The 26,517-nt window shown below is 40.0% G+C and overlaps 1 protein-coding gene across 2 annotated transcripts in view; it reads left to right on the forward strand.

The window, feature by feature from the left end:
* Positions 1–26,517, forward strand: part of LOC122563198 (TBC1 domain family member 22B) — a 314,506-nt gene that overhangs the window by 280,704 nt on the left and 7,285 nt on the right. For both annotated transcript variants that reach the window (XM_043716741.2, XM_043716742.2), the window contains exon 12: positions 8,906–9,001. In XM_043716741.2, coding sequence (XP_043572676.1) covers positions 8,906–9,001 — 96 coding nt within the window. The remainder of the gene's footprint in view (positions 1–8,905; positions 9,002–26,517) is intronic.

A 26,517-nucleotide genomic window follows, 5' to 3' on the forward strand; every position in this document is an offset into this window, starting at 1 on the left:
AGAGGTTCACCTGCCTCTCCAACCTCGTTGACTGGATCCGGTGCTCTCAATACAGTCTTCTCTACATCAGACAGGCCAAAGGCAAAGAGCTGAAAATGTGTTGCTGGAAAAGCGCAGCAGGTCAGGCAGCATCCAGGGAACAGGAGAATCGACGTTTCGGGCATAAGCCTTTCTTCAGGAAGCCATTCCTGAAGAAGGGCTTATGCCTGAAACGTCGATTCTCCTGTTCCCTGGATGCTGCCTGACCTGCTGCGCTTTCCAGCAACACATTTTCAGCTCTGATCTCCAGCCCTCACTTTCTCCTCCAGGCCAAAGGTAAACTAAGGGAATGTTTCACCAAGCATCTCAGCTGGGCCTATAGGATCACTGCCCCACTCCTTTTAAACATGACCATCCTTGACCTACTCCATTGCCTTAACGTATCCGACTGCAAATCGGAGGAACAAGAACCAAGCCTGGGCAGCCTACAGCCCAGAGGACTCAACATTAAGTTCTCCAATTTCAAATAACTTCCCTTCCCATCACCCAACTCCCTCCACAGCCCCTCCCCCTCCCATCCATTCCTCTGACCCATCCTTCCTTCTAGTCACCAACTAGATTCATTCCTGCCATCGACCAATCAGGTCATACCTCCACCTGTGTTCACTTATCCCCACCTCACCACCCTGCTCCCCACCATCCCTTTTATCTGTAGCTCCCCTTACACCCACACCCAGTCCCGAAGAAGGTTATGCCCAAAACGTTGATTTCTTCCCTGCTGATGCTGCCTGGCTTACTGTGTTCTTCCAGCCTCCTGGTTATCTACCTTGGATTCCAGCATCAGCAGTTTTTTTGTCTCTGACTGACTGACTTTGTTGTAGCAGCAGACCATATTAATTTTTTTGCTAGAATTTTTAATTTGTAATTTGAGGTGCTTTTAAGTAAAAGCTGTTTTGAAAAGTAAATGTCACCATAGTTGCCAGACTATAGGCCTTCCCTCACATAAGAGAGATGACTGGTTGTGGCTTAACCTGAGGGTCACCACACTTCATGCCGGATGAGAGGTTGGGAAGGAGAGTCCTTTATGCTAATTGAACCCATGCTGTTAACATCATTCTGCAATTAAACCAGCCATCCAACCAACTGATCTATCTAATCCCCAATCTTGAAAAGTAAATAATATACAAACAGTGTTTGCAATCATAATTTCTGGTAAAATATTTAGACCAGAGGTGGGGAACCTTTTCATGTTGGAAGGCCGCATTATGTTAGTTGTAATCTAATAAGGCCGCATCCAAGAAACTTTAATTATATATTCTTCAAAATTTTGTTAAAATCTAACTACTATGTACTAACTGAAAAAAGTTAATTCTAAAGTTAACTAACCTTTTAATGCCTTTGTTGTGACTGCTTTTTGTAGGAAAGCATTTGAATATTTGGTTGTATCATGGAGGTCTGCAGTTTTAGCCCTTATGACTTACCAATTTTTTTAATTGTAGCAGTCAGTGAGGATTATTTCGTTGAATTTTCTTTTACTCTCTGATATTTTAAATACGTTCATTTTAAGATTAAAATAAAAATAATAAAGGATGAAAAAAACCATATTAATAAAAAATAAAAGATTTGTTCTGCAAAGTTTGGATTCATTCAAAAGGCCACACAGAATGACCGAGAAGGCTGCATGCGGCCTTAAGGCCACAGGTTCCCCACCCCAGATTTAGACTTTAGATTGTGTTTTGGGCAGACAAAAGTTGATGAGTTCACAGCTGATTCTTTCTGTGCTACATCTTTGCTCACGAAACTAATCATACTGGAAATATTCAATTGGTCAGACATCATATTATCCCTCTTATCCCTCTTGCTTTATCCCTCTTACCTTGGATCTGCAGTCAGTCTTTCCTCAAAGTATCCAGTCATTGCACTCTTGAAAACTTCCTGTGGGGAAAGTATTCCATGCCTTAACAACTCGAAATTGCCTCAACTTGGCTCCTTGTTTTCTAAGTATTAAAATCATCCACTATTGTAAATGTGTGCCCAATCAAGGAAATTATTTTTCCCAACTCATCCTCAAAACACAGTGCAATATTAAAAATCTAAAATTGAAATACACTTTGGTCTTCCATGAGCCAGTACTTTGAGTTTTTTTATTAATAAGTAAAATTTCTTATCCCAGCTGTCCTGTCATACTGTTTGAAAGTTTGAACAGTGTGCTTTAGATATTCCTTTCACATGAATCACATTCCATTTTGTATGCTGTATTCACTGCACATGAAGCTGTCTTCTCCATATCTGGGAGAACAAACTATATTGTGTTAACAATTTGTGGAAAACCTCAGTTCAGTTTAAAAGTATTACTCTGAGCCCCAGTTTCATTTTGGAACATCACCCAATGTCTAATAAAACCTAATCAGCTTGAGGAATGATACCCTTTTGATTCGTAACTTTACAGACTGCAAGGCTCAAGTAGGAGTTCAATGTCAGCTGATAGCTTTTACCTCTTATTTTCAAAAATAACTGTTGGTAATAATTCTGTTATTCTAATTGACTCCTCTCAATTCACCTTTTGTTTCTGTACTTTACCCATTAATACCTTGCCTTACACCATTATCTCTCTTTGTCACTTAATCTTTTCTGCCTTCCATCCTGTTACAGACCTTCCTATTTATGCTTTACCGTCCTCTCATTTTTCTGGCCTCTTTTTTAAATCTGTTCCATTCAGCTTTTCTTAATTAAGATGAAAAACTATCACTATACTATCGTCAGACCTACCAAATTTTTATAGAATTTTCTGTTGTTAATTGCAGATTTCCTGTAACTGCGGTATTTTGCTCTGGCATTTTAGATGTTGCTATGTACATTGTCACTTCTGGATAATATGTTACATTCATAAGCCTAGTTTTTATGAATATTTTTCATGAAAGGCGCAAAGGCTCAATGCTTATTAAATATTACTTTTGGAGTACAAGATGACTAATTCATGTTAATAAGCTTTGCAAAGATTGCTGCTTTCATTGATTAGATTAGATTCCCTACAGTGTGGAAACAGGCCCTTTGGCCCAACAAGTGCACACCAACCCTCCGAAGAGTAACCCACCCAGACCCTCTGACTAATGCACCCAACACTATGGGCAATTTGGCATGGCCAATTCACCTGACCTGCACATCTTTGGACTGTAAGAGGAAACCCACGCAGACACTGGGAGAACGTGCAAACTCCACACAGACAGGTGCCCGAGGCTGGAATTGAACCTGGGACCCTGGTGCTGTGAGGCAGCAGTGCTAACCACTGAACCACTGTGCTCGCCAAAGATTTAAGGATTCAAATATATTTTTGTTTTAGCTTCACTTGACAAGAGTATTATAATATGATACAGCTTTCCTTTATTGAAAGCATTCAATAAGAATGTAGCAATGACATTAAATTTCTGCCACCTAACCATGCCAACACCCGTCTCCCCTTGTAGTATATTTTATTTATTATTTTTAACTAGATATGACCACACAAACAGTGTTGTATCAGCTATTATCCAAGGGAACTTGAGGCTAAAATTTGTGCCTGATTCCAAGCCGCTATTCAGCACCTCTTGGTGGAGCTATAGTGAAAACATCAAAATATCTTAATTCATTTACTTTGTAACAGAAGGGAAATCATGTCTGTCATAATGAAATTGTCACCTGCCTATAGAGAAACTTATAGCATGAGTATGACAGCAAATAAAGATAGGATCTTGTTCAATTATGCTGCCTCTCGTGAAGTAAATTACGCTAATCATCGTCATTAATACAGCATTCCCAAGGCAAGAAAGGAGTTCTCATCGTTACGATGAGAATGACAGAAATTGATAGGAACAGGAGAACAAACAAAAATACTAAATAAAAATTTCAAGCTTACAAGAAAAGATTTTGAAGCAAGTCAGAGAGATATAGAAGCAAATATTGTGAGTGCTAGAAATCTGAAATAAAAATGAATATGCTGGAAATGTTCAATTGGTCAGACATCATATTTCAGAGATGGATAAACAGACTTGATGCTTCACATTGATAACCTTTTGTTGGAGCCACATTTGATGAAAGGAATTGATAATGATACATTGACTTGTTTTCTTGCTCCACAAGAACTGGCTAGAAGTTGTGCTGAATATTTTCAGTATTTCTGTTATTATTAGAATGGAGTAGAGAACTGGAGTCTAAAATTGGATTGGACTAATTCAAGAAATTAATGTCCAGAAAGTCAATTGCTTTCAGGCTAGAGGCACTGGTTTCTATTGATCTGTGAAGTGCATTCTAAGAGGCCTCTTGTGGAATGAAGTAGTGGAGTATTACCACTCTGTAATTTTTCATATAAGCAGTTATGAATTTAGTTAACACATGTTTGCTATTCTATTCAGTTACATGGTAAATAAATTGGGTGTTGCAATCATTCCATTCTAAGGGGATATTTACTTATTCTAACTTCACATTTCCACTGTAGCGTCTGAGAAATTTAATGACAAATTTGGGTAGAACGGTATTACAGTTAAGTTGTGCTTGCACAAAGTTAATTTTCCTGCTGTTAAAATGACAAAACAAGTTTTATACTTTGATTTCAGAAGAATTTTATGATGCAGAGCTGTTTTCCAATTTTTGCCTGCCTGTAGATTCTGCAATATGAGTTCCCTTTTACCAATATAAATTTTGGTTACAATAGCTTTTTGTGTTGAGGCAAACTTTAAAGATGGCTTTATTTAACAGAGTAATAAAACTATATTTTGCCTGATGCAAAGTTAAGAGTTCACAATTGTCAGTTATCTAAATGCAAAGAACATAGAACATTACAGCTCAGTACAGGTCCTTCAGCCCACAATATTGTGCTGACCTGTGGAACCAATCTGAAACCTATCTATCCTACATTATTCCATTTTCATCCATATGTTTATCCAATGGCCATTTAAATGCTCTTAAAGTTGGCGAGTCTTCTACTGAATATGAAGTATCCACAAACATCCAGTTTGATTCTGAGAAAAATAAATCAGAATGATGTTTTAATCATGAGAGATCAGGATATTTTGAAGAACTAAGGAATTTAAGTGCCCATGTGCATGCATCACTAAAAGCTAGGGCACAGGTACAGGCAGGAGTTTAAAAGGTTCATGAATTGTTGACCCTCATTTGAGAGGCAGATTGAGAATTGAGGATGTGTTTTTCAGGGGCGCACAGCTTTGATCTTGAAAGAAGATTTCTTCTTGAAGGGAACTGAGGGCAAGAGGACCACATCTTAAAATTAAGACTCGATCGTTTAGGAGTGAAGTCAAAAAGCAACATTTCATATGCAAAGTAGTAGAACTTCCCCCAAAGAGCTGCGGAATCTGAGTCAGTTGAAATTTTCACGACTTCAGAATGAAGATAGAGCTGGCTGACGTAATCTGGAAAATTACCATAAGGAATAGGTCAGTGGAGATATAGTGACAGATATGTAAGAAGATATTTAATAACATTTGGCAAAGAGCATTCCAATAAGAGATATTCTGAGAAGAATGTGCTATCCATGGCTGACTAATAAAGTTAAAGATAAACTTTTTAAGGCAGCTCAGTGATCCCTGTCCATGGGGTTTGCTGAAATGATGCTTTTGCTGGCCAGAATGCTGCTGCTTGAAGTTTCCTTCTGCAGGCACTTGTTTGCAGGAGGAACAGGTTCACACATATAAAGATTCTTAACTTACCTGAAGTACTTTTCTTTACTGCAGAGCAAAAACTGCTCCTTCCCTCTCAATGATGTGGGGCTTCTGCCTGAACATTCACAACCACAAGCTGTGCAGATACCCAGGAGCCAGTCACATAGGCTTCCTGCTTGTCAACAACGATATCATCGACAACTGGTCACTAGCCCATAGACCAATCAGCTACTTCTTGCCATTCAAAGGTCTATTCATGTACAAGCTCTTAGTTCCAGCTCATCTATAATTAGACTTCCCTCATTATTTGAACAAGGAACTGTGTAAACAGTACTTACAATGAGTATTAATTAACTTCCTTTGGAAAAGTGCAATAATCCTTTAAAAATCCTTATCTTTTAAAACCTTACTGTTCCCATTTTAGTTCACAATCAAATAAAAGACATTGGTCTTTGCATTTGTATCAAACTGGGAAAAACTAAAATTTGACTTCTATAAAGGTTAGTGGCAAGATAGAAGAATGTGTCTTTTTAAAAGAAAAGTTGGAGAAAATTATCTAGAAATATGAAAATTGGCATGTTTCTGTTATTTAAAAAGGAAAAGAGTAATTAAAATGAGTATTGGTCCTCTGTATGCAATTTATAATGGAAAATAAGGAAATTACAAGGCAAATTGAACAGACACCTTGTGTGTGTCTTTACTGTAGAAGACACAAATGTAATTTAAAGTATTTAATAATTTAAAATCAAGAGACACAAGGAAATGAGGAACGTAAAACACGTACAATCATAAAAGGAAAGGGTACTGAGAAAAGTTAGAGAACAAAAAAACTGATAAATTCCCAGGTCCTGATGAAATTCATAAGAGAAAGTGAGGACTGCAGATGCTGGAGATCAGAGCTGAAAATGTGTTGCTGGAAAAGCGCAGCAGATCAAGCAGCATCCAAGGCGCAGGAGAATCGACGTTTCGGGCATGAGCCCTTCTTCATTCCTGAAGAAGGAAACTTCAAGCAGCAGCAGCATTCTGGCCAGCAAAAGCATCGATTCTCCTGCTCCTTGGATGCTGCCTGACTTGCTGATCTGATGAAATTCATAGTAAGGTTACAAAGAAGTAGCAACTGAGAGAGTCAGTATATTTGTTTTAATTTTAAATTTTAAATTCCTAGATTCTGGAAAGGTTCCATCAGGTTGTAAAATAGTGAATTTAACTCCTTTCTTCAAGAAAAGAGGGAACAAAAATTAGGGAGCTACATGCTCATTATCTGAACATCTCTCATTAGGAATCTATTAAAGAGGAGGTTATAATAGGGATAGGAACCCTCAATGCTGTCAGGCAGAAGTGACATGACTTTGTGGAAAGAAAAATATGTTTGACTACTTTATTAGAATTCTTTGAAATTGAACAAGCAATGAGGATAAAAGTGAGCTTGTAGATGTACTGTACTTGAATTTCCAGAGGCATTTGACAATACACCACATCAAATATTACAACAGAAAATGAGAGTTCATGATATATTGGGTAAAATATTAGCATAACTAGAGGATTGATTAACTAACAGGAAACCTTGCATTGGCATAAAGTGGCCATTTTTTGTTTGGCAAGATGTAACAGTTGAGATGACATGGGCTTGGTGCTGGGACCTCAACTGATTATAGTCTACATCAGTGACATGAATGAAGGGACCAAATTTATCTTTGCTAAATTTGCTGTTGACACAAATTTATGTACGAAAATAAGTTGTGAAGAGGATGTAAAGAGTCTTCACAGGCATTAGATAGGTTAATTGAATGAATAAAAATTTGGAAAATGCGCATATGATGTGGGAAAATGTGACTTGTCCACTTTGGCAAACAGAATAGAAACACAACATTTAAAAGGAGAGAGATTCAGAGCTGTATGGTGCAGAGGGATCTGGGTGTCCTGGTACATGAATCACAGAAATTACTATGCAGATACAACAAATGATTAGGAAGGAAGAAATGAAATGTTATCATTTATTGCAAGGAGGAGGAAATGTAAAAGGGAAGTTTTGTTGGTTTTACAGGGCATTGGTAAGACTGAATACTATGTAAAGTTTTGATCTCCTTGTCTAAAGAAGGAAATATTTGCATTAAAAGCAGTGCGGATAGGTTCCACACCATTATTTCAAGATGCAAGGTTTGTCTTAAAAGAATGGTTGAATAAGTTGTGGCTGTACCATTAGCATTTGGAAGAATGAGTGCTGATCTTATTGAAACATGCAAGATTATATGTTTGTATGTATGTATATCTGAATGACATTATCATATGACTTGTATTGGTGAATAATGACAAACCAACCAGATGCAGAGGAATTATAACTTGAGTGTCTTCTCATCCAATTACGTATATATCAAACTGGGATTGTATGACAAATGTCAACAATGGTATTGCTTTCTAATTTTCTATTTTTTTCTCCCTTGGGATGCTAACATTAGTTACAGCATGTCTTTGTATATAGATACAACTAACTGATTAATTGAAACCCAGGACTTTCCTGAGATGTAAGCTACATCTTTTCACTGGATAACTTTGTTCAGCATTGGGATAGTTCAACATCGCCATTCTTAACTAAAATTGCATTAAGAAAGATATATTTCAAAACTCAACGATGATCTTTATGATTGTGGCAAACATAATTAGATTCCCCACAGTGTGGAAACAGGCTCTTCGGCCCAACCAGTCCACACCAACCCTCTGAAGAGCAACCCACCCAGATCCATTTCCCTTTGACTAATGCACCCAACACTATGGGTAATTTAGCATGGCCAATTCACCTGACCTGCACATGTTTGGACTGTGGGAGGAAACTGGAGCACCGGAGAAAACCCACGCAGACACGGAGAGAATGTGCAAACTCCACACAGACAGTCGCCCGAGGCTGGAATCGAACCTGGGACCCTGGTGCTGTGAGGTAGCGGTGCTGTGAGGTAGCAGTGCTAACCACTGAGCCACCGTGCCGCCCGAAAATAATATTACCTTTCATGATATCAACTAGTCTTAACCAGCAATAAAAAAAACTATTCTCAGTAAAAATAGTTTTAAAAATTAGAAGCTAAAGTTCCTTATAAGATTTACAGCATCACTCTACTATTATTGAGTAATATAAAATGTCTTTGTTATGTCTGAGTGATAAATTGGGATGGTGTTTTGCTCTTGTATTACATAGGTCCCAACTGTCAATTGGAATTTATCGCTTTATACTACTGGGCAATCTTGCCTCTGAAGTAACTCCTGTTGATATTATTCTTTTACAGTCAGAGCCAGAGGGATTTTCTCACTTTCACTTGTATGTCTGTGCTGCTTTCCTCATTAAATGGAGAAAGGAAATTTTGGAAGAAGATGACTTTCAAGTAAGTAACACAATATATATTATGTATATTAGATTCTCCATAAATGGCTTTTGCTACTTTGCTTAAAACTGAGGATATTATAATGACTAATATCTGTTGAAAGGAAATGCACAAAAAGCAAATGGCCAATAAGGTGCCATCCTTGTTTTAGTGACAGCAACTTTGCCTATGGATTAGAAAATTAGGGTTCGATCCTCCTCTGGACACATCAGCAGAAGCTGGGCACTTTACTGCTATTGAAGATGAATTTGATGAGGGTGGCCCTGTCTGCTCTCTTCGTTAGATATAGAAATGGTATGATACTATTCAGAGGAACAGATATTTCCCAGTAACCCGAGGTATAATCCTTCCTCAAGCAAGAACACTGAAGCAGATTGAGATCATTTATCTCATTGCCATTTTTGGATCATACTATGCACAAATTAGTGTCATGTTTCATTACATTATAATGTTGATTGAACTTCACAAATAACCTGTTGACTTAAAAGTGCTTTGGAATACCTGAGATTGTGAAAGTTGCTCTATTAATGCAAATACTCCTTCCTTGTTTCCTTATTTCATTTCTCCTTTCTTTCTTATTAAACAGCTGTCTAGTTCAAATCCATTGTATTCTGTTCACTATTTTAAAGGAAACAATTCCTGTTCTTTAATTTTTGAATGTCTCCCTTTGTTATAAAATATAAACAAATGTATTGAAGAACCAAGAATCATTAACATTTCAGCAAAGAAATACCAAAGTCGTGATAACAAATAGGAGCATATAAAGGTGCCAAATTCACTTCAAAAGTCTAACAAAAATACCAGCGCAGTCAGTGTCTTCTCAACTAATAGTTGTGGATTCTCATATTTTAGGAAATTCCGAATAGCAATCCATGTCAGTTCCCTGCTTCCTTCGGTTTCAATGTTATCTAAAGCTTGGACAATTGTCCATGAAGACTTTCAATTTAGATGTGAGTCGGTTATGATAACAGAATTACACAATAATTGATGATATCTGCCATTAGATATCAAATCTTGAAGCATGACATAATTACTCTTATTAGTCTTGAAATTTAAACTTATACACAATCAACACCCTATTAGGTGAACATGCTCACTGTCACCAGACTTTCATTGTGAATGTTTTCAAGCTCTTGGTCATTTTACAAATTAAATCATTTTTCCTAAAATGCAACCTTCAGCAATAATTCTGTTCATCTAGTCTTAAGGCAATAAATCTCTCCTCCAAGTTGGTCAAATGATTCAACTTTTATCAGAAGAAGATTCTTTATTATCTCTCATACATTGACAGACATGAGTTACCACAAACAAGAATTACCACGTGTCGAAAAAATTGATTTTTACAACTAGGACCATCTTTAAGTAATGTTTCAAAGTAAAGAAGACATACAGTTCCACTTAAATTGTGTACAAAGATCTCAGTATCTTGAGGCTGTAATGATATCGGTAGTATCATCATATTTGACAGCAAAGCAGAATTGATGTATGAACATCAGCCATAATATCATTGTTACAACAGCATAATGAGCACTTTGTCCATTGTTTAACTTCAAAATATGTATTATAATAATGTATTATAATTTTAAGTGCAAATACTGACTTAATGAAGACCGTGCACTAAATATAATATTATTATTACAAAGAAGTATTTTCTAGAGATTTGAAACAGTGAGGCAACATCAGTCTATCATTGTTTTTGTGAAACAAATACATAGCTATGTTGTTATTCACAGGTGCTCTTCATTAGTAGTAACAACTTGCATTTATGTTGTACCTTTGACATTAGAAAACACCTCACATCATTTAACAGATAATAAAATCAGACAGAATTAGAAATATTATAATGACTAATCAGACATCTTAGCCAGAGATTAGTTCTAAGGTAAGCATTAAAGGAACATTGGTAAGTGAAGAGGCAGAGTGTTTTTGAGAAAGAATTTCTGAACACAGAGCCGAAACAACTTATAGCATACTACCACTAGTGAGCTAAAGGGAGGAAAGGCATACTGGCATGTTTGCAGACGTGGAGTTGGAAAGCGATAAAGCAATGAAAAGACAAAGATGTGGATGTCTGTTTTAAATGTGAGGTGTTGAGGAACCAGAATTTATTGTTAGGTGGGGCAACAAAGTTGCAATCAGTGGTTTGATTGAGCTAAAAATTCAGGAGGATAAAGGACAGAAAGATGACAACTTGAGGTAACAAACATGAAAAAGGTTTCAACAACACTTTGTCTGATCCAGAAGCAAAAGCACATGCTTTTAAAGGAGCAAGTAATAGAGAGGGAATGACGCAAACTCAATGTCAAATTATTAGTTTTTGGAGTATGAGTGTCGCTGGCAACATATAAACTTACCGTGCATCATCCTTTGCCCTTGAGAGGAGTTGTTGGTGAGCCACCTTCTTGAACTGCTGAAATCTTTGTAATGTTATGTCGGGAAGGTAGTTCCAGGATTTGGATCCATTGCTAGAAAAGGAACAATGATATAATTCCAAATCAGGATAACCATTCATAGGTTGACTGTGTCACAAACTGCAAAGAGATCAATAAGAGATGATGCACCACAGTTACAGAGAATGCCACATATGATTTTCATTGTCCCAAAACTGAATTGGTTTCAATGTCAGAAATCTGTTCAGAGTCATTTAAGCATGAAGTTTTGAGAAAGCTGACATGATTTAGGGAGACAGCAATATATTCAGGGACTTTCGAGAAGAAATAGAAATTAGAGATGAGACAGTATGTTGGAGAAGTCACATGGAGAAATCAAAGTGGATTTCTTGAGGACGAGATGGTATTGACAGTTTTGAAAGAGGAAAAAAGATTCAGAAGACAGTGAATCATTTACGATATCGACTTAGAGTCATAGAGCTGTACAACACGGAAACAGACCCTCCGGTCCAGCTTGTCCACGCTGACCAGATAACCCAACCCAATCTGGTCCCACCTGCCCGCACCCGGCCCATAACCTTCCAAATCCTTCCTGTTCATATACCCAACCAGATGCCTTTTAAATGTTGCAATTGTACTAGCCTTCATGTCCTCTGGCAGCTCATTCCCTATACATACCATCCTCTGTGTGATAACGTTGCCCCTTAGGTCTCTTTTTATATCTTTCCCCTCTCACCCTAAACCTATGCCCTCTAGTTCTGGACTCCCCTTCCTTAGGGAAGAGACTTTGCCTATTTATCCTATCCATGCCCCTCATGATTTTATAAACCTCGATAAGGTCACCCCTCAGTCTCTGACGCCCCAGGGAAAACAGCCCCAGCCTATTCAACCTCTCCCTATTGCTCAAATCTTCCAACCCTGGCAAGATCCTTGTAAATCTTTTCTGAACCCTTTCAAGTTTCACAACATGCTTCCGGTAGGAAGGAGACCAAAATTGCACGCAATATTCCAAAAGTGGCCAAACCAATGTCCTGTACAGCCGCAACATGATCTCCCAACTCCTGTACTCAGTGCTCTGACCAATAAAGGAAAGCATATCAAACACTTTCCTCACTATCCTATCTACCTGCGACTCCACTTTCAAGGAGCACTTCAAGGTCTCTTTGTTCAGCAACACTCCCTAGGACCTTACCATTAAGTGTATAAGTCCTGCTAAGATTCGCTTTCCCAAAATGCAACACCTCTCATATCTAAATTAAACTCCATCTGCCACTTCTCAGCCCATTGGCCCATCTGATCAAGATCCCGTTATAATCTGAGGTAACCTTCACTGTCCACTACACCTCCAATTTTGGTGTCATCTGCAAACTTACTAGCTATGCTTCTTAAGCTCACATCCAAATCATTTATATAAATGACAAAAAGTAGTGGCCCCAGCACCGATCCTTGTGGCACTCCACTGGTCACAGGCCTCCAGTCTGAAAACAACCCTCCACCACCACCCTCTGTCTTCCACCTTTGAGCCAGTTCTGAATCCAAAGGACTAGTTCTCCCTGTATTCCATAGAACTAACCTTGCAAACCAGTCTCCTATGGAGAACCTTGTCGAATGCCTTACTGAAGTCCATATAGATCACGTCCACCACTCTGCCCTCATCATTCCTCTTTGTTACTTCTTCAAAAAAAACTCAATCAAGTTTGTGAGACATGATTTCCCATGCACAAAGCCATGCTGACTATCCCTAATCAGTCCTTGCCTTTCCAAATACATGTACATCCTGTCCCTCAGGATTCCCTCCAACAACTTGCCCACCACTGAAGTCAGACTCACTGGTCTATAGTTCCCTGGCTTGTCCTTACCATTCTTCTTAAACAGTGGCACCACGTTAGCCAACCTCCAGTCTTCTGGCACCTCACCTGTGACTATCGATGATACAAATATCTCTGCAAGGAGCCCAGCAATCACTTCCCTAGTTTCCCACAGAGTTCTAGGATACACCTGATCAGGTTCTGGGGATTTATCTATTTTTATGTGTTTCAAGACATCCAGCACTTCCTCCTCTGTAATATGGTCATTTTTTAAGATGTCACCATCCAGTTCTCTACATTCTATATCTTCCATGTCCTTTTACATTGTAAACACTGATGCAAAATACTCATTAGTATCTCCCCCATCTCCTGTCACTCCGCACAAATACCGCCTTGCTGCTTTTTGAGGGGTCCTGTTCTCTCCCTAGTTACCCTTGTGTCCTTAATGTATTTGTAAAAGCTCTTTGGATTCCCCTTATCTCTATTTGTCAAAGCTATCTCATGACCCCTTTTTGCCTTTCTGATTTCCCTCTTAAGTATACTCCTACTGCCTTTATACTCTTCTGAGGATACATTCAATGCACCTTGCCTATACCTGACATATTCTTTCTTCTTTTTCTTAACCAAACCCTCAATTTCTTTAATCATCCAGCATTCCCTCTACCTACCAGCCTTCCCTTTCACCCTAACAGGAATATACTTTCTCTGGATTCTCGTTATCTCATTTCTGAAGACTTTCCATTTTCCAGCCATCCCTTTACCTGCGAACATCTGTATCCAATCAGCGTTTGAAAGTTCTTGCCTAATACCGTCAAAATTGGCCTTTCTCCAATTTAGAATTTCAACTTTTAGATCTGGTCTATCCTTTACCATCACTATTTTAAATCTAATAGAATTATGGTTGCTGGCCCCAAAATGCTCCCCCAACTAACACCTCAGTCACCTGCCCTGCCTTATTTCCCAAGCGTAGGTCTGGTTTTGCACCTTTTCTAGTAAGTACATCCACATATTGAATCAGAAAATTTTCCTGTACACACTTAACAAATTCCTCTCCATCTAAACCCTTAACACTGTGGCAGTACCAGTCTATGTTTGGAAAGTTAAAATCCCCTACCATAACCACCCTATAATTCTTACAGATAGCTGAGATCTCCTTACAAATTTGTTTCTCAATTTCCCTCTGACTATTAGGGGGTCTATAATTATCCCAATAAGGTGTTTATCCCTTTCTTATTTCTCAGTTCCACCCAAATAACTTCCCAGGATGTATTTCCAGGAATATCCTCCCTCAGTACAGCTGTAATGCTATCCCTTATCAAAAACGCCACTCCCCCTCCTCTCTTGCCTCCCTTGCAATCTTTTCTGTAGCATTTGTATCCTGGAACATTAAGCTGCCAGTCCTGCCCATCCCTGAGCCATGTTTCTGTAATGACTATGATATCCCAGTCCCGTGTTCCTAACCATGCCGAGTTCATCTGCCTTTCCTGTTAGGCCTCTTGCATTGAAACAAATGCAGTTTAATTTATTAGTTCTACCTTGTCACTTTCTACCCTGAGGGTTTGACTGGCTTCTCTTCTCAACTGTACCTGTCTCAGATTGATCTCTTTCCTCAGTATCTCCTTGGTTCCCACCTCCCCACCTGAATCGTTTAACTCCTTCCGGCAGCTCTAACACATCTCCCTGCCAGTATATTAGTCCCCTTCCAATTTAAGTGCAATCCATCCTTCTTGTACAGGTCACTTCTACCCCAAAAGAGATTGCAATGATCCAAAAATATGAATCCTTCTCCCATACAGCAGCTCCTCAGCCATGCATTCATCTGCTCTATCCTCCTATTCCTGCCCTCACGAGCTTGTAGCACCGGGAGTAATCCAGATATGACTACTCTTGAGGACCTCCTTCGCACTGACGCAGTCACTTTTCCATGTTTCCTGATTCGCTGTTGAAATGAATGTTTGTAATTGCCTTGAGAGGCAGATTCCACTTTCACATTCAACCATCAGATTCATGCTAATGCAAGTACTAATCTCTCTTCTTAGCTGTTCTTCAGAGAAAATGATGCTTTGTCATTTTGCTTTGTTTTGAAATCATCAGAAATCCTGTTGTGGCATTTTCATAATCTGTCAGTAATTAAAAAAGTATAGGTCTTACTGCTATGTGATTAAGAACAAAACATCCCATATTTTGCAGTCAGTTAATTCTGTTTGTAGTGTTTTCTCTAAAGTAATGTAGGAAATGCAATAAGCATTTTTCGCATGTGAATCTCCCATAGAACAGATGTGATAATTAGGCAATCTTTTTTTTATGATTGAAGTTAAATGTTGGCCAGTTCACAAGCTGACTCCAAAAGTCCAAAATTCTGATTCTGAATCTTTTATGTACATGTGTAAGAGTAGATGGAGCTTTGGTTTGATGTTTAATCCAAATTATGGGACTGCACTGTGCAGAAATTTCATACTGCATTGTGGTCTTACTTGATTGCTGTGCTCGAGTTCCAGAGTGGGATTTGAATCCTCAATATTGTAACTCAGAGGCAAGAATGCTACCAACAAAGCTATAACTGAGACATATTCTAACTCTTGTTACATGGATTTATTGTGAGATCTTGTTATTTGTTTTGTGTAAAGTAGTTCTGGTTCTTGGCTCCTTAAATGTATCTAATTTTTGTCCAAGCATGGACATATGAGATGAACTCCACAGGTGAGATGATCATATCAAGACAGTGTTTCACAGAGTTTGGCAGCAATAAGTTGTAACAAAACCAGAATCAGTGGGAACCAAAGGGAAAACTCTCAGCTGGTTGGAATCATAACCATCTTCCTTTGTTCCAGGTATAATTGTTGGCGACCAGTCATTGAGACCCAGAATATCACTGTAGAGGTTCCGGAGTCATTGCAGATATTTATCAGGGCAGGTATTTTCAAAACAGGTGGTTCAGGAATGCTATTACCTACCTCCAGAGCAGGTGGGAATATAAACTTCAGCCTTCTGGCTCAGAGATAGAGACACTGTCACAATTCCACAAGAACTCTAGTTCCTCTAGTCAACCTATTCAGAAATGTTATCGCATCCCTCTGGAACAGGTGGAACTTGAACCTGAACCTCCTGGTTCTGAGATAAAGATGCTACCACTATACCACAAGAACCCTCGTTCTTCATGGCAGTGTTCTGGCCCTAACCATCTTCAACTGGTCATCAGTATCCTTTCCTAGGTCAGAATTGGGAACTTATGTTGAAGGTAGCACAGTGTTCAATCATGCCACTTGTCCAATACTGAAGCAGCTCATGTTTGGCAAGGTTCCACATGATGGATTGGTTAGTAAAGTTAAATCATATGAATCCAGGGGCAGCTAGCCAACTGATTACAAAATTGGCTTGAAGGTAGACGACAGAAGGTGGTTGTAGAGGGTTGTTTCTCGGACTAGAGGCCTGTGACTAATAGCTTTCTGCAAGGATCAGTGTTGGGTCCACTGCTTTTAGTCATTTTTATTTGTGATTTGGATGTGAATATAGGAGCAATGCTTAGTAACTTTACAGATGGCCCCAAAGTAAGTGGTGCAATGGACAGTGAGCAAGGCTATCAATCTCCGAGTACAATAGGAACTTGTTCAGATGGGTCAATGGACCAAGAAGTAGCAGGTGTGGTTAATTTAGATAAATGTGAGGTATTGCATTTTGGTAAGGCCAGCCAGAGCAGAACCTACACAGTTAATGGTAGGGCCCTGTGGAGTGTTGCCAGACAAAGAGATCTGGGGGTGCAGGTGCATATTTCCTTGAAAGTAGAGTCACAGGTAGACAGGGTAGTGAAGAAGGTGTTCCGTACGCTTGCCTTCATTGGTCAGTGTGTTTAATATATGAGTTGGAACATCCTGTTGAGAATGTACAGGACATTGATGGGACTACTTCTGGAATACTGCATTCATTTCTGGCCTTCCTGTTCTAGGAAAGATGGTGTTAACTTTAAAAAGGTTCAGAACAGAATTTCAGGGATGTTCCCGGGATTGGAGGGTTTAAACTAAAGGAAGAGGCTGAATAGGCAAATGAGACCGGGTCAGTTTAGGATGTCTGGTCGGCATGGACAGTTTCGACCGAGGGATCTGTTTCTGTGCTGTATAACTCTGTGATTCTATGTCCATATGGCTAATTGGAGGCCAGCAGCTTCTAAGTCCTGATGTCAACTTGTTCTGGCCGACTCTTCTGGGGATTCAGTCTTGGCTAATGCAGATTTGGTGCTGCAGGCAGAGGGGGAACTGTACTTATCAGAGACAATGGCTTCTACAACTACTCCAGAGCCTATAATCCATACCTCTGCCTCAGGTTGGCACAATTAGTGTGCCGAGCTGAATATGTGTTGCTGGAAAAGCGCAGCAGGTCAAGCAGCATCCAAGGAACAGGAGAATCGACGTTTCGGGCATAAGCCCTTTATCAGGAATCCCACTACCAATTAGTGTGCCCCAGACCCTAGTCAATAAGTCTCCATGACTTACTTCTAATCAGGAATCTAGACACTTTTCTCACCCATAGGGAGGCAGGAGATCAGAGGTATGACCAGTTGATACCCTTAAATGACCATGAATTGACCATATAAATGCCTTAATTGGCAGTGGGTCAGAAAGCTTGTCCATGAATCTTACTTCGCAAAACTTAATTTGTAACAGGGCGAGGAAATTATTTGTTTCCAGTTCTAACTTTCTCACCTTTTTTTTTCTTCTGCCAACTTTCTCGCAACCTCCAGGAAGGGGAACATCATGCACAGTGATTCAGATCTTGAATTCTGTTCAGTACTTATGAATAAAATTTAATGCTGCTGCCTGCCCCACCCCCATAGACCTCTTGTACTAGTGGGCACATATAAACTTATAAAATTTGAACAGAAGTAGACCATTCGGTTTCTTGTCTTTGATCGCAGTTTGGTAAGATAATTGCTAATCTGATTGTGGCCTTGACTTTGCTTTCCTGTCTACTGTTACTAGTAGAGTTCCTCAGGGATCAGTGCTGGGGCCACAGTCATTTACAACATATATTAGTGATTTTGATGAGCAAGGTGAATGTACTGTTGGCAAGTCTGTGCATGACAGAATAGTGGAAGTGATGAGGATGACACAAGAAATCTGCAGAGGGATACGGACAATTGAAGTGAGTGGACGAAAAGCTTGGCATTTGGAATGCAATGTGGCAAAACGTGAGGTTATGCATTTTGGCAGGAAGAATAGTGGAGCTGAATTTTATTTAAGTACAGAAAGATTGCTGAAAGCTGCAGCACCAAGGGATTTGGGAATCTTTGTACCTAAATCACAAAACGTTTGCATCCACGTTCAGCAGGTAATGGTTCCTGATTAAGAGCTTATGCATGAAACGTCAACTCTCCTGCTCTTCAGATGCTGCCTGACCAGCTGTGCTTTTCCAGCACCACACTTTTTGACTCTGATCTCCAGCATCTGCAGTCCTCACTTTCTCTCAACAGGTAATGGGGAAGGCAAAAGGATGTTCGCCTTTTATAATAAAGGGAATGGTGTATAAAACTAAAGAAATCTTGCTAAAACTGTTCAAGTTTCTAGTCAGACCGCAGCTAGAATATTGATTGATTTATTGTTGTCATATGTACCAAGATACAGTGAAAGGTGTTGTTTATGTGCTATATAGGAAGATTGTACCATGCAAAGTGCATCAACGTAGCAAAACAGAGTGCAGAATACAGTGTTACAGCCACAAAGAAGGTTCAGAGAGAGATCAGAATTAACATTTCAGGGGTCCATTCAAAAGCCTGGTAACAGCAGGGAAGAAGCTGTTTTTAAATCTATTTGTACGTGTATTCAAACATGTCTTCAAAGCAGAGATTGATAAATTCTTGATCGTGCAAGGAATTAAGGGCCACGGGAAGAGTGCAGGTTAGTGGAATTGAAATGCGTATCAGCCATGATTAAATGACAGACTCGATGGGCTGATTGGCCTTACTTCCACTCCTAAGTCTTATGGTCTTATTTATGTGGTTTGCCCGACGGAAGAGTATGAAAGAGAGTATAACTGGGATTGGACAGGTCTTTGATTATGTTGTTGCTTTCTTGAGACAGCAAGAAGTGTAGTTGGGCAAATGTATAAATGAAGACTATGAACAGTTTGGTCCTTTTACCTAAAGAAAGATGTACTATGATTAGAGACAGTCCCGAGAAGGTTCACTAAGTTGATTCTGGGGATGGAGGGATTTTCTTCTGAGAAGATATTGATCAAGTTAGGCTTGTACTCATTGGAGCTTAGAAGAATGAGAAAAAACCTTATTGAAACTTTAGGAGATGTGACAGGGTACATGTAGAAAGATTGTTTCTTCGTGTAGGAGAGTCTATAACCAGGGGGAGTAATCTGAGTCACAGGTCACCTGTTTAAGGTGAGGAAGAATGTTTTCTCTCAGCACATAGTGAATCTGTTGAATTCTTTACTTGAGAGGGCTGTCAAGGCTAGGTCATAGTGTATATTCAAGACTGAGATAGACTTTTAATTAATAATGGATTCAGAGTTGACGGGGAGAGAAGGCAGAAAAGTGAAATTGAGGGTTCAGACTGTGATCTTGTTGAACGATGGGGCAGGTGATCTGGGCATATATTTTTAAGGTAAGAATAGAAAGATTTTAAAAAGACATTGAGGCAATCTTTTTATTTAGAGTGCTTCATGTGTGGAATGAATTTCAAGAGGATGTGCTTGATGTGGGTACAGTTATGGATGAGTACATGAATAAGAAATATTTGAAGGGATGTGGGCCAAGTGCATGCAGGTACAACTAGTTTAGTTTGGGATTATAGTCAGCAAGGTTTGGTTGAACTGAAGGGTCTGTTTCCATGCTGTATGTCTCTGACTCTATGACTCAATGACCTACTTTGCACTTACATCTTAAGGTGTACTCCCTATGCCCTTTGACTCCTTGTCAATAAAGAGTCCCTATGACTTGGACCTAAAAATATTCAATAACTGGGCGGCACGGTGGAACAGTGGTTAGCACTGCTGTCTCACAGTGCCAGGGACCTGGGTTCAATTCCAGCCTCGGGCCACTGTCTATGTGGAGTTTGCACATTCTCCCCGTGTCTGCGTGGGCTTCCTCCAGGTGCTCTGGTTTCCTCCCACCATCCAAAAATATGCAGGTTAGGCAAATTAGCCATGCTAAATTGCCCACAGTTGAGGTCCATTAGTCAGGGTAAATATTGGGGAATGGGTCTGGGTAGGTTACTCTTCGGGGGATCAGTGTGGACTTGCTGCGCCGAAGGGAGTGTTTCCACACTGTAGGTAATCTAATCTAAACTAATCAAACTCTGCATCCATTAGCCTCTGGAAAAGAAAATTCCACTGATTAACACCCCTCTGCGAGAGAAGAAACGTTGTTCATCTTCCCTTAAATCAGAAACAATTTACTTTTTAACTTGGATCAAATCTGAAAGGGAAACATCATCTCAGCATCTACCCTATCAAGTCCCCTCAGGATCTTGTGTTTCAATAAGATTAAAAGATCTCATTGAGATCTCATCTCATCACAGGTACAGCCATACCTGAGTTTTGCTAGCATTTCCCATGCTTTTTTTATGAATCATGTTTCTGACCCAACTCCAGTCTTAAAGGTGGTGAACATAATTGAATCAGTGGTCAAGAGTAAATTCAGATTACCTGCACTTTAATCGTTTTTCAGAATGGAGTTAGAAAGGGAAAATCATCTTTTTGTTTGTAATATCCTGAGAGGTCTATAAAAGGCCCAAAAGCATGTTGTACCTTGGCAATCAAAACACATTTGATAAATTTGCCATGAAAGAGGATTTAAGCTAAATGACTGGAGTTCCAGGTTAAAACTTTGGAATAGGTAATAAATTAGCCATTGGGTAAGAAACAGAGTGTTGCAGCAATAAAGCTGGAAGGCAAAGAAGTGCTGAGTGAGGTCTTTCAGCAAGGTGTTTGGAAACCATATTATTTCTGATTACACTACAGTTACATTCGAAGATTCAAAGTAAGCATGTAAACGCATAACAGTACATGAAGCAACTAAAGTGGAGAGGACAGTTTAGGATCTACAAAATGAATTTAAGTATGTTAAATTGGAAGATTATGACTAATTAACGCGCATTACAGGTTAGAGTCAAAAATAGATGGTGCAGTTTATTCCATGATTGTCATCAAGATTACAAATGGAAAAGTTGAAAATTATTTATGAATTTTAATAAGCACATTTTTAATGTGTCCAATCACTGAAACACCAGCCAATGTCGCAAATGCATTATTGCATCATGTAGATAAATAGTAAAAATTAACTTCAAAAAAGTATCATTCTTAAATAGCAAAATAGTAGACTGGTAGTTTAATTTCAAGAGAGAAAAAAAACACATGGCTTGATTCCAGTGTGTTCAGAAGATTTCCATGGGAAATTTCGTATTGAGTTAAGCATCAAGGCTGGGAACTAGTTCGTCTCATTAGCACGAGACCAATTCTCGTAAATTCATGTAAGCCTTTGAGGATTAAAAATTAATTCAAGACTGATGAAGACCATATCACGCAAGGCCTTTTGAACTGTCAAGAATATCCTTGTCATGACATCATAGTAGAGGAGAGGCCATGGCCTAGTGGTATTATCCCTGGACTGTTAATCCAGAAACCTAGTAATGTTCTGGAGACCTGGATTCATGTCCTTCCATGGCAGCTAGTGGGATTTGAATTTAACAAAATTAAATATGGAATTAAGAGTCATAAAGTTATAGAGATGTACAGCATGGAAACAGACCCTTCGGTCCAACCCGTCCATGCCGACCAGATATCCCAACCCAATCTAGTCCCACCTGCCAGCACCTAGCCCATAACCCTCCAAACCCTTCCTATTCATATACCCATCCAAATGCCTCTTAAATGTTGCAATTGTACCAGCCTCCACCACATCCTCTGGCAGCTCATTCCATACAAGTACCATCCTCTGCGTGAAAAAGTTGTCCCTTAGGTCTCTTTTATATCTTTCCCCTCTCATCCTAAACCTATGTCCTCTAGTTCTGGACTCCCCGACCCCAGGGAAAAGACTTTGTCTATTTATCCGATCCATGCTCCTCATAATTTTGTAAACCTCTATAAGGTCACCCCTCAGCCTCTGGCGCTCCAGGGAAAACAGCCCAAGTCTGTTCAGCCTGTCCCTATAACTCAAATCCTCCAACCCTGGCAACATCCTTGCAAATGTTTTCTGAACCCTTTCAAGTTTCACAACATGCTTCCGATGGGAAGGAGACCAGAATTGCACGCAGTATTCCAACAGTGGCCTAACCAATACCCTGTACAGCCACAACATGACCTCCCAACTCCTGTACTCAATACTCTGACCAATAAAGGAAAGCATACCAAATGCCTTCTTCACTATCCTATCTACCTGCGACTCCACTTTCAAGGAGCTATGAACCTGCACTCCAAGGTCTCTTTGTTCAGCAACACTCCCTAGGACCTTTCCATTAAGTGTATATGTCCTGCTAAGATTTGCTTTCCCAAAATGCAGCACCTCGCATTTATCTGAATTAAACTCCATCTGCGACTTCTCAGCCCATTGGCCCATCTGGTCCAGATCCTGTTGTAATCTGAGGGAACCCTCTTCGCTGTCCACTACACCTCCAATTTTGGTGTCATCTGCAAACTTACTAACTGTACCTCTTATGCAAATATCCAAATCATTTATGTAAATGACAAAAAGTAGAGGGCCCAGCACCGATCCTTGTGGCACTCCACTGGTCACAGGCCTCCAGTCTGAAAAACAACCCTCCACACCACCCTCTGTCTTCTACCTTTGAACCAGTTCTGTATTCAAATGGCTAGTTCTCCCTGTACTCCATGATTTCTAACCTTGCTAATCTGTCTCCCATGGGGAACCTTGTCGAACGCCTTACTGAAATCCATGTAGATCACATCTACTGCTCTGCCCTGATCAATCTTCTTTGTTACTTCTTCAAAAAACTCAATCAAGTTTGTGAGACATGATTTCCCACGCATAAAGCCATGTTGACTATCCCTAATCAGTCCTTGCCTTTTCAAATATATGTACATCCTGTCCCTCAGGATTCCTCCAACAACTTGCCCACCACTGAGGTCAGGCTTACCGGTCTATAGTTCCCTGGTTTGTCTTTACCGCCCTTCTTAAACAATGGCACCACGTTTGCCACCCTCCAGTCTTCCGGCACCTCACCTGTGACTATCAATGATACAAATATCTCAGCAACAGCCCCAGTAATCACTTCTCTAGCTTCCCACAGAGTTCTCGGGTACACCTAATCAGATCCTGGGGATTTATCCACCTATAACTGTTTCAAGACATCCACCACTTTCTCCTCTGTAATCTGGGCATTTTGCAAGATGTCACCATCTATTTCCCTACAGTCTATATCTTCCATATCCTTTTCTACAGTAAATACTGATGCAAAATATTCATTTAGTATCTCCCCCATTTTCTGTGGCTCCACGCAAACGTTGCCTTGCTGATATTTGAGGGGCCATATTCTCTCCCTAATTACCCTTTTGTCCTTAATATATTTGTAAAACCCCTTTGGATTCTCCTTAATTCTATTTGCCAAAGCTATCTCATGTCCCCTTTTTGCCCTCCTGATTTCCCTCTTAAGTATGCTCCTACTTCCTTTATACTCTTTTAGGGATTCACTCGATCTGTCCTGTCTATACCTGACATATGCTTCCTTTTTCTTAACCAAACCCTTAATTTCTTTAGTCATCCAGCATTCCCTATACCTACCAGCCTTCCCTTTCACCCTGACAGGGATATACTTTCTCTGGATTCTGGTTATCTCATTTCTGAAGGCTTCCCATTTTCCAATCTTCCCTTTACCTGCGAACATCTGCCTCCGATCAACTTTCGAAAGTTCTCGCCTAATACCGTCAAAACTGGCCTTTCTCCAATTTAGAACTTCAACTTTTAGATCCGGTCTATACTTTTCTATCACTACTTTAAAATGAATAGAATTATGATTGCTGGCCCCAAAGTGCTCCCCCGCTGACACCTTAGTCACCTGCCCTGCCTTATTTCCCAAGAGTAGGTCAAGTTTTGCACCTTCTCTAGTAGGTACATCCACATACTGAATCAGAAAATTGTCTTGTACGCACTTTAGAAATTCCTCTCCATCTAAACCTTTAACACTATGGCAGTCCCAGTCGATGTTTGGAAAGTTAAAATCCACTCCCATAACTATCCTATTACAGCTGATAGCTGAGATCTCCTTACAAGTTTGTTTCTCAGTTTCCCTCTGACTATTAGGGGGTCTATAATACAATCCCAATAAGGTGATCATCCCTTTCATATTTCTCAGTTCCACCCAAATAACGTCCCTGGATGTATTTCTGGCAATATCCTCCCTCAGCACAACTGTAATGCTATCCCTTATCAAAAATGCCACTCCCCCTCCTCTCTTGCCTCCCTTTCTATCCTTCCTGTAACATTTGTATCCTGGAACATTCATCTGCTAGTCCTGCCCATCCCTGAGCCATGTTTCTGTAATTGCTATGATATCCCAGTCCCATGTTCCTATCCATGCCCTATCAAGTGATTATTATAAAATTATTGTCAATTGTTGGAAAAACCAATCTAACTCACTAATACCGTTGAGGGATGAAAAGTGCCATCCTCACCTGGTCTGGCCAACATTTGATTTTATACCCTCTCGTTGACTCTTAACTACCCTCTGGGCAATAATTGCTGGCCTAGCCAGTGATGCCCACGTCGTGTGATTGAGCTAATTAAAAACCTGTCATGGCAGATGCAAATCTCAAAGACAGATGGGTTATGTCATGTATTCCTCAGGTTTGCCAATGTTGACTTCTCAGATTCTCATTCTACTAATGCCACTCTGCGGAAATATATCACTTATGTAATCGACAACTTGATTTTTAAATGGAATAGTTGAATTGCTGTTAATCCTATTTGCACAATACTGAACCATACTTGTCATAGTTTACTATGATGAGTCACTGATTTTATTTTATACATTTGTGGGACATGAGCAACACTGGCTGGCATCACCAGTTCCTCTTGAGAAGGTGGTGGTGAACTTCCTTGAACTGCTGAAGTCCACATGGTATAAGCTGGTCCACAAAGCCCTTCGGGGGAATTCCAGAATTTTGACCCAGCGAAAATTAAGGAACAGCAATATATTTCCAAGTCAGGATGGTCAGTGAGTTGGAGGAAAATTTGCTGGTGATGTTCCCCTGTATCTGCCACCAGTATCCTTCCAGATCAAAATCCTCATGAGTTTGGAAGATGCTGTCCAAGGAACTTTGGTGAATTTCTGCAGTGCATCTTGTAGGTAGTACACACTGCTGCTACTGAGAATCTGTGGTGAGGGAGGGGATGCTTGTGGATGTGTTGTCAGTCAAGTGGGCTGTTTTGGCCTGGATGGTGTCAAGATTGAGTGTTGTTGGAGCTGCACCCATTGAGGCAAGTGCGGAACATTCCATCACGCTTCTGACTTGGGCCTTGTTTTAAATGATGGACGGGCTTTGGCCTCTGACCTGTTCTTGTAGCCACTGAGTTTATGTGGCAAGTCCAGTTGACTTTCTGGTCAATGATAAACCCCAGCAAGAATGTTGATGGTGAGTGAGTCAGCGATGGTGATTGAAGATGATCATTTTTTGGCACAGTGGTTAGCACTGTTGCCTCACAGCGCCAGAGACCCAGGTTCAATTCCCGCCTCGGGCGATTGACTGGGTGGAGTTTGCACGTTCTCCCCATGTCTGCGTGGGTTTCCTCCGGGTGCTCCGGTTTCCTCCCACAGTCCAAAGATGTGCAGGTCAGGTGAATTGGCCATGCTAAATTTCCCGTAGTGTTAGGTATAGGGGTAAATGTAGGGGTATGGGTGGGTTGCGCTTCGGCGGGTCGGTGTGGACTTGTTGGGCCGAAGGGCCTGTTTCCACACTGTAATGTGATCTAATCTAATCTAATCTAATTTTCTGGCATTTGTGTAGCACAGATGTTACTTGCCACTTGTCACCCTAAGCCTGGATATTGTCCAGATCTTGTTGCATTTGAACATGAACTGCTCCAGTATCAGGAATCATAAATGGTGCTGAACATTGTGCAATCGTTGGCACACATCCCCACTTCTGACCTTGTGATTGAGGGAAGGTCATTGATGAAGCAGCTGAAGATGATTTAGCTTAGGACACAACCCTGAGCAACATCTGCAGTGATGTCCTAGAGCAGAAGTGACTGACTGACCTCCAACAATCACATCCATTTTCCTTTGTACCAAGTATGACTCCAATCAGAAGAGAGTTTGCCCCCAATACCCATTGATTCCAGTTTTGCTAGAGTGCTTTGATG

Source organism: Chiloscyllium plagiosum, unplaced genomic scaffold (genome assembly GCF_037043375.1).
Source record: "Chiloscyllium plagiosum isolate Xiang-an unplaced genomic scaffold, Cpla_swu_hap1 HiC_scaffold_26, whole genome shotgun sequence".
In the NCBI taxonomy this organism is placed as follows: domain Eukaryota; kingdom Metazoa; phylum Chordata; class Chondrichthyes; order Orectolobiformes; family Hemiscylliidae; genus Chiloscyllium; species Chiloscyllium plagiosum.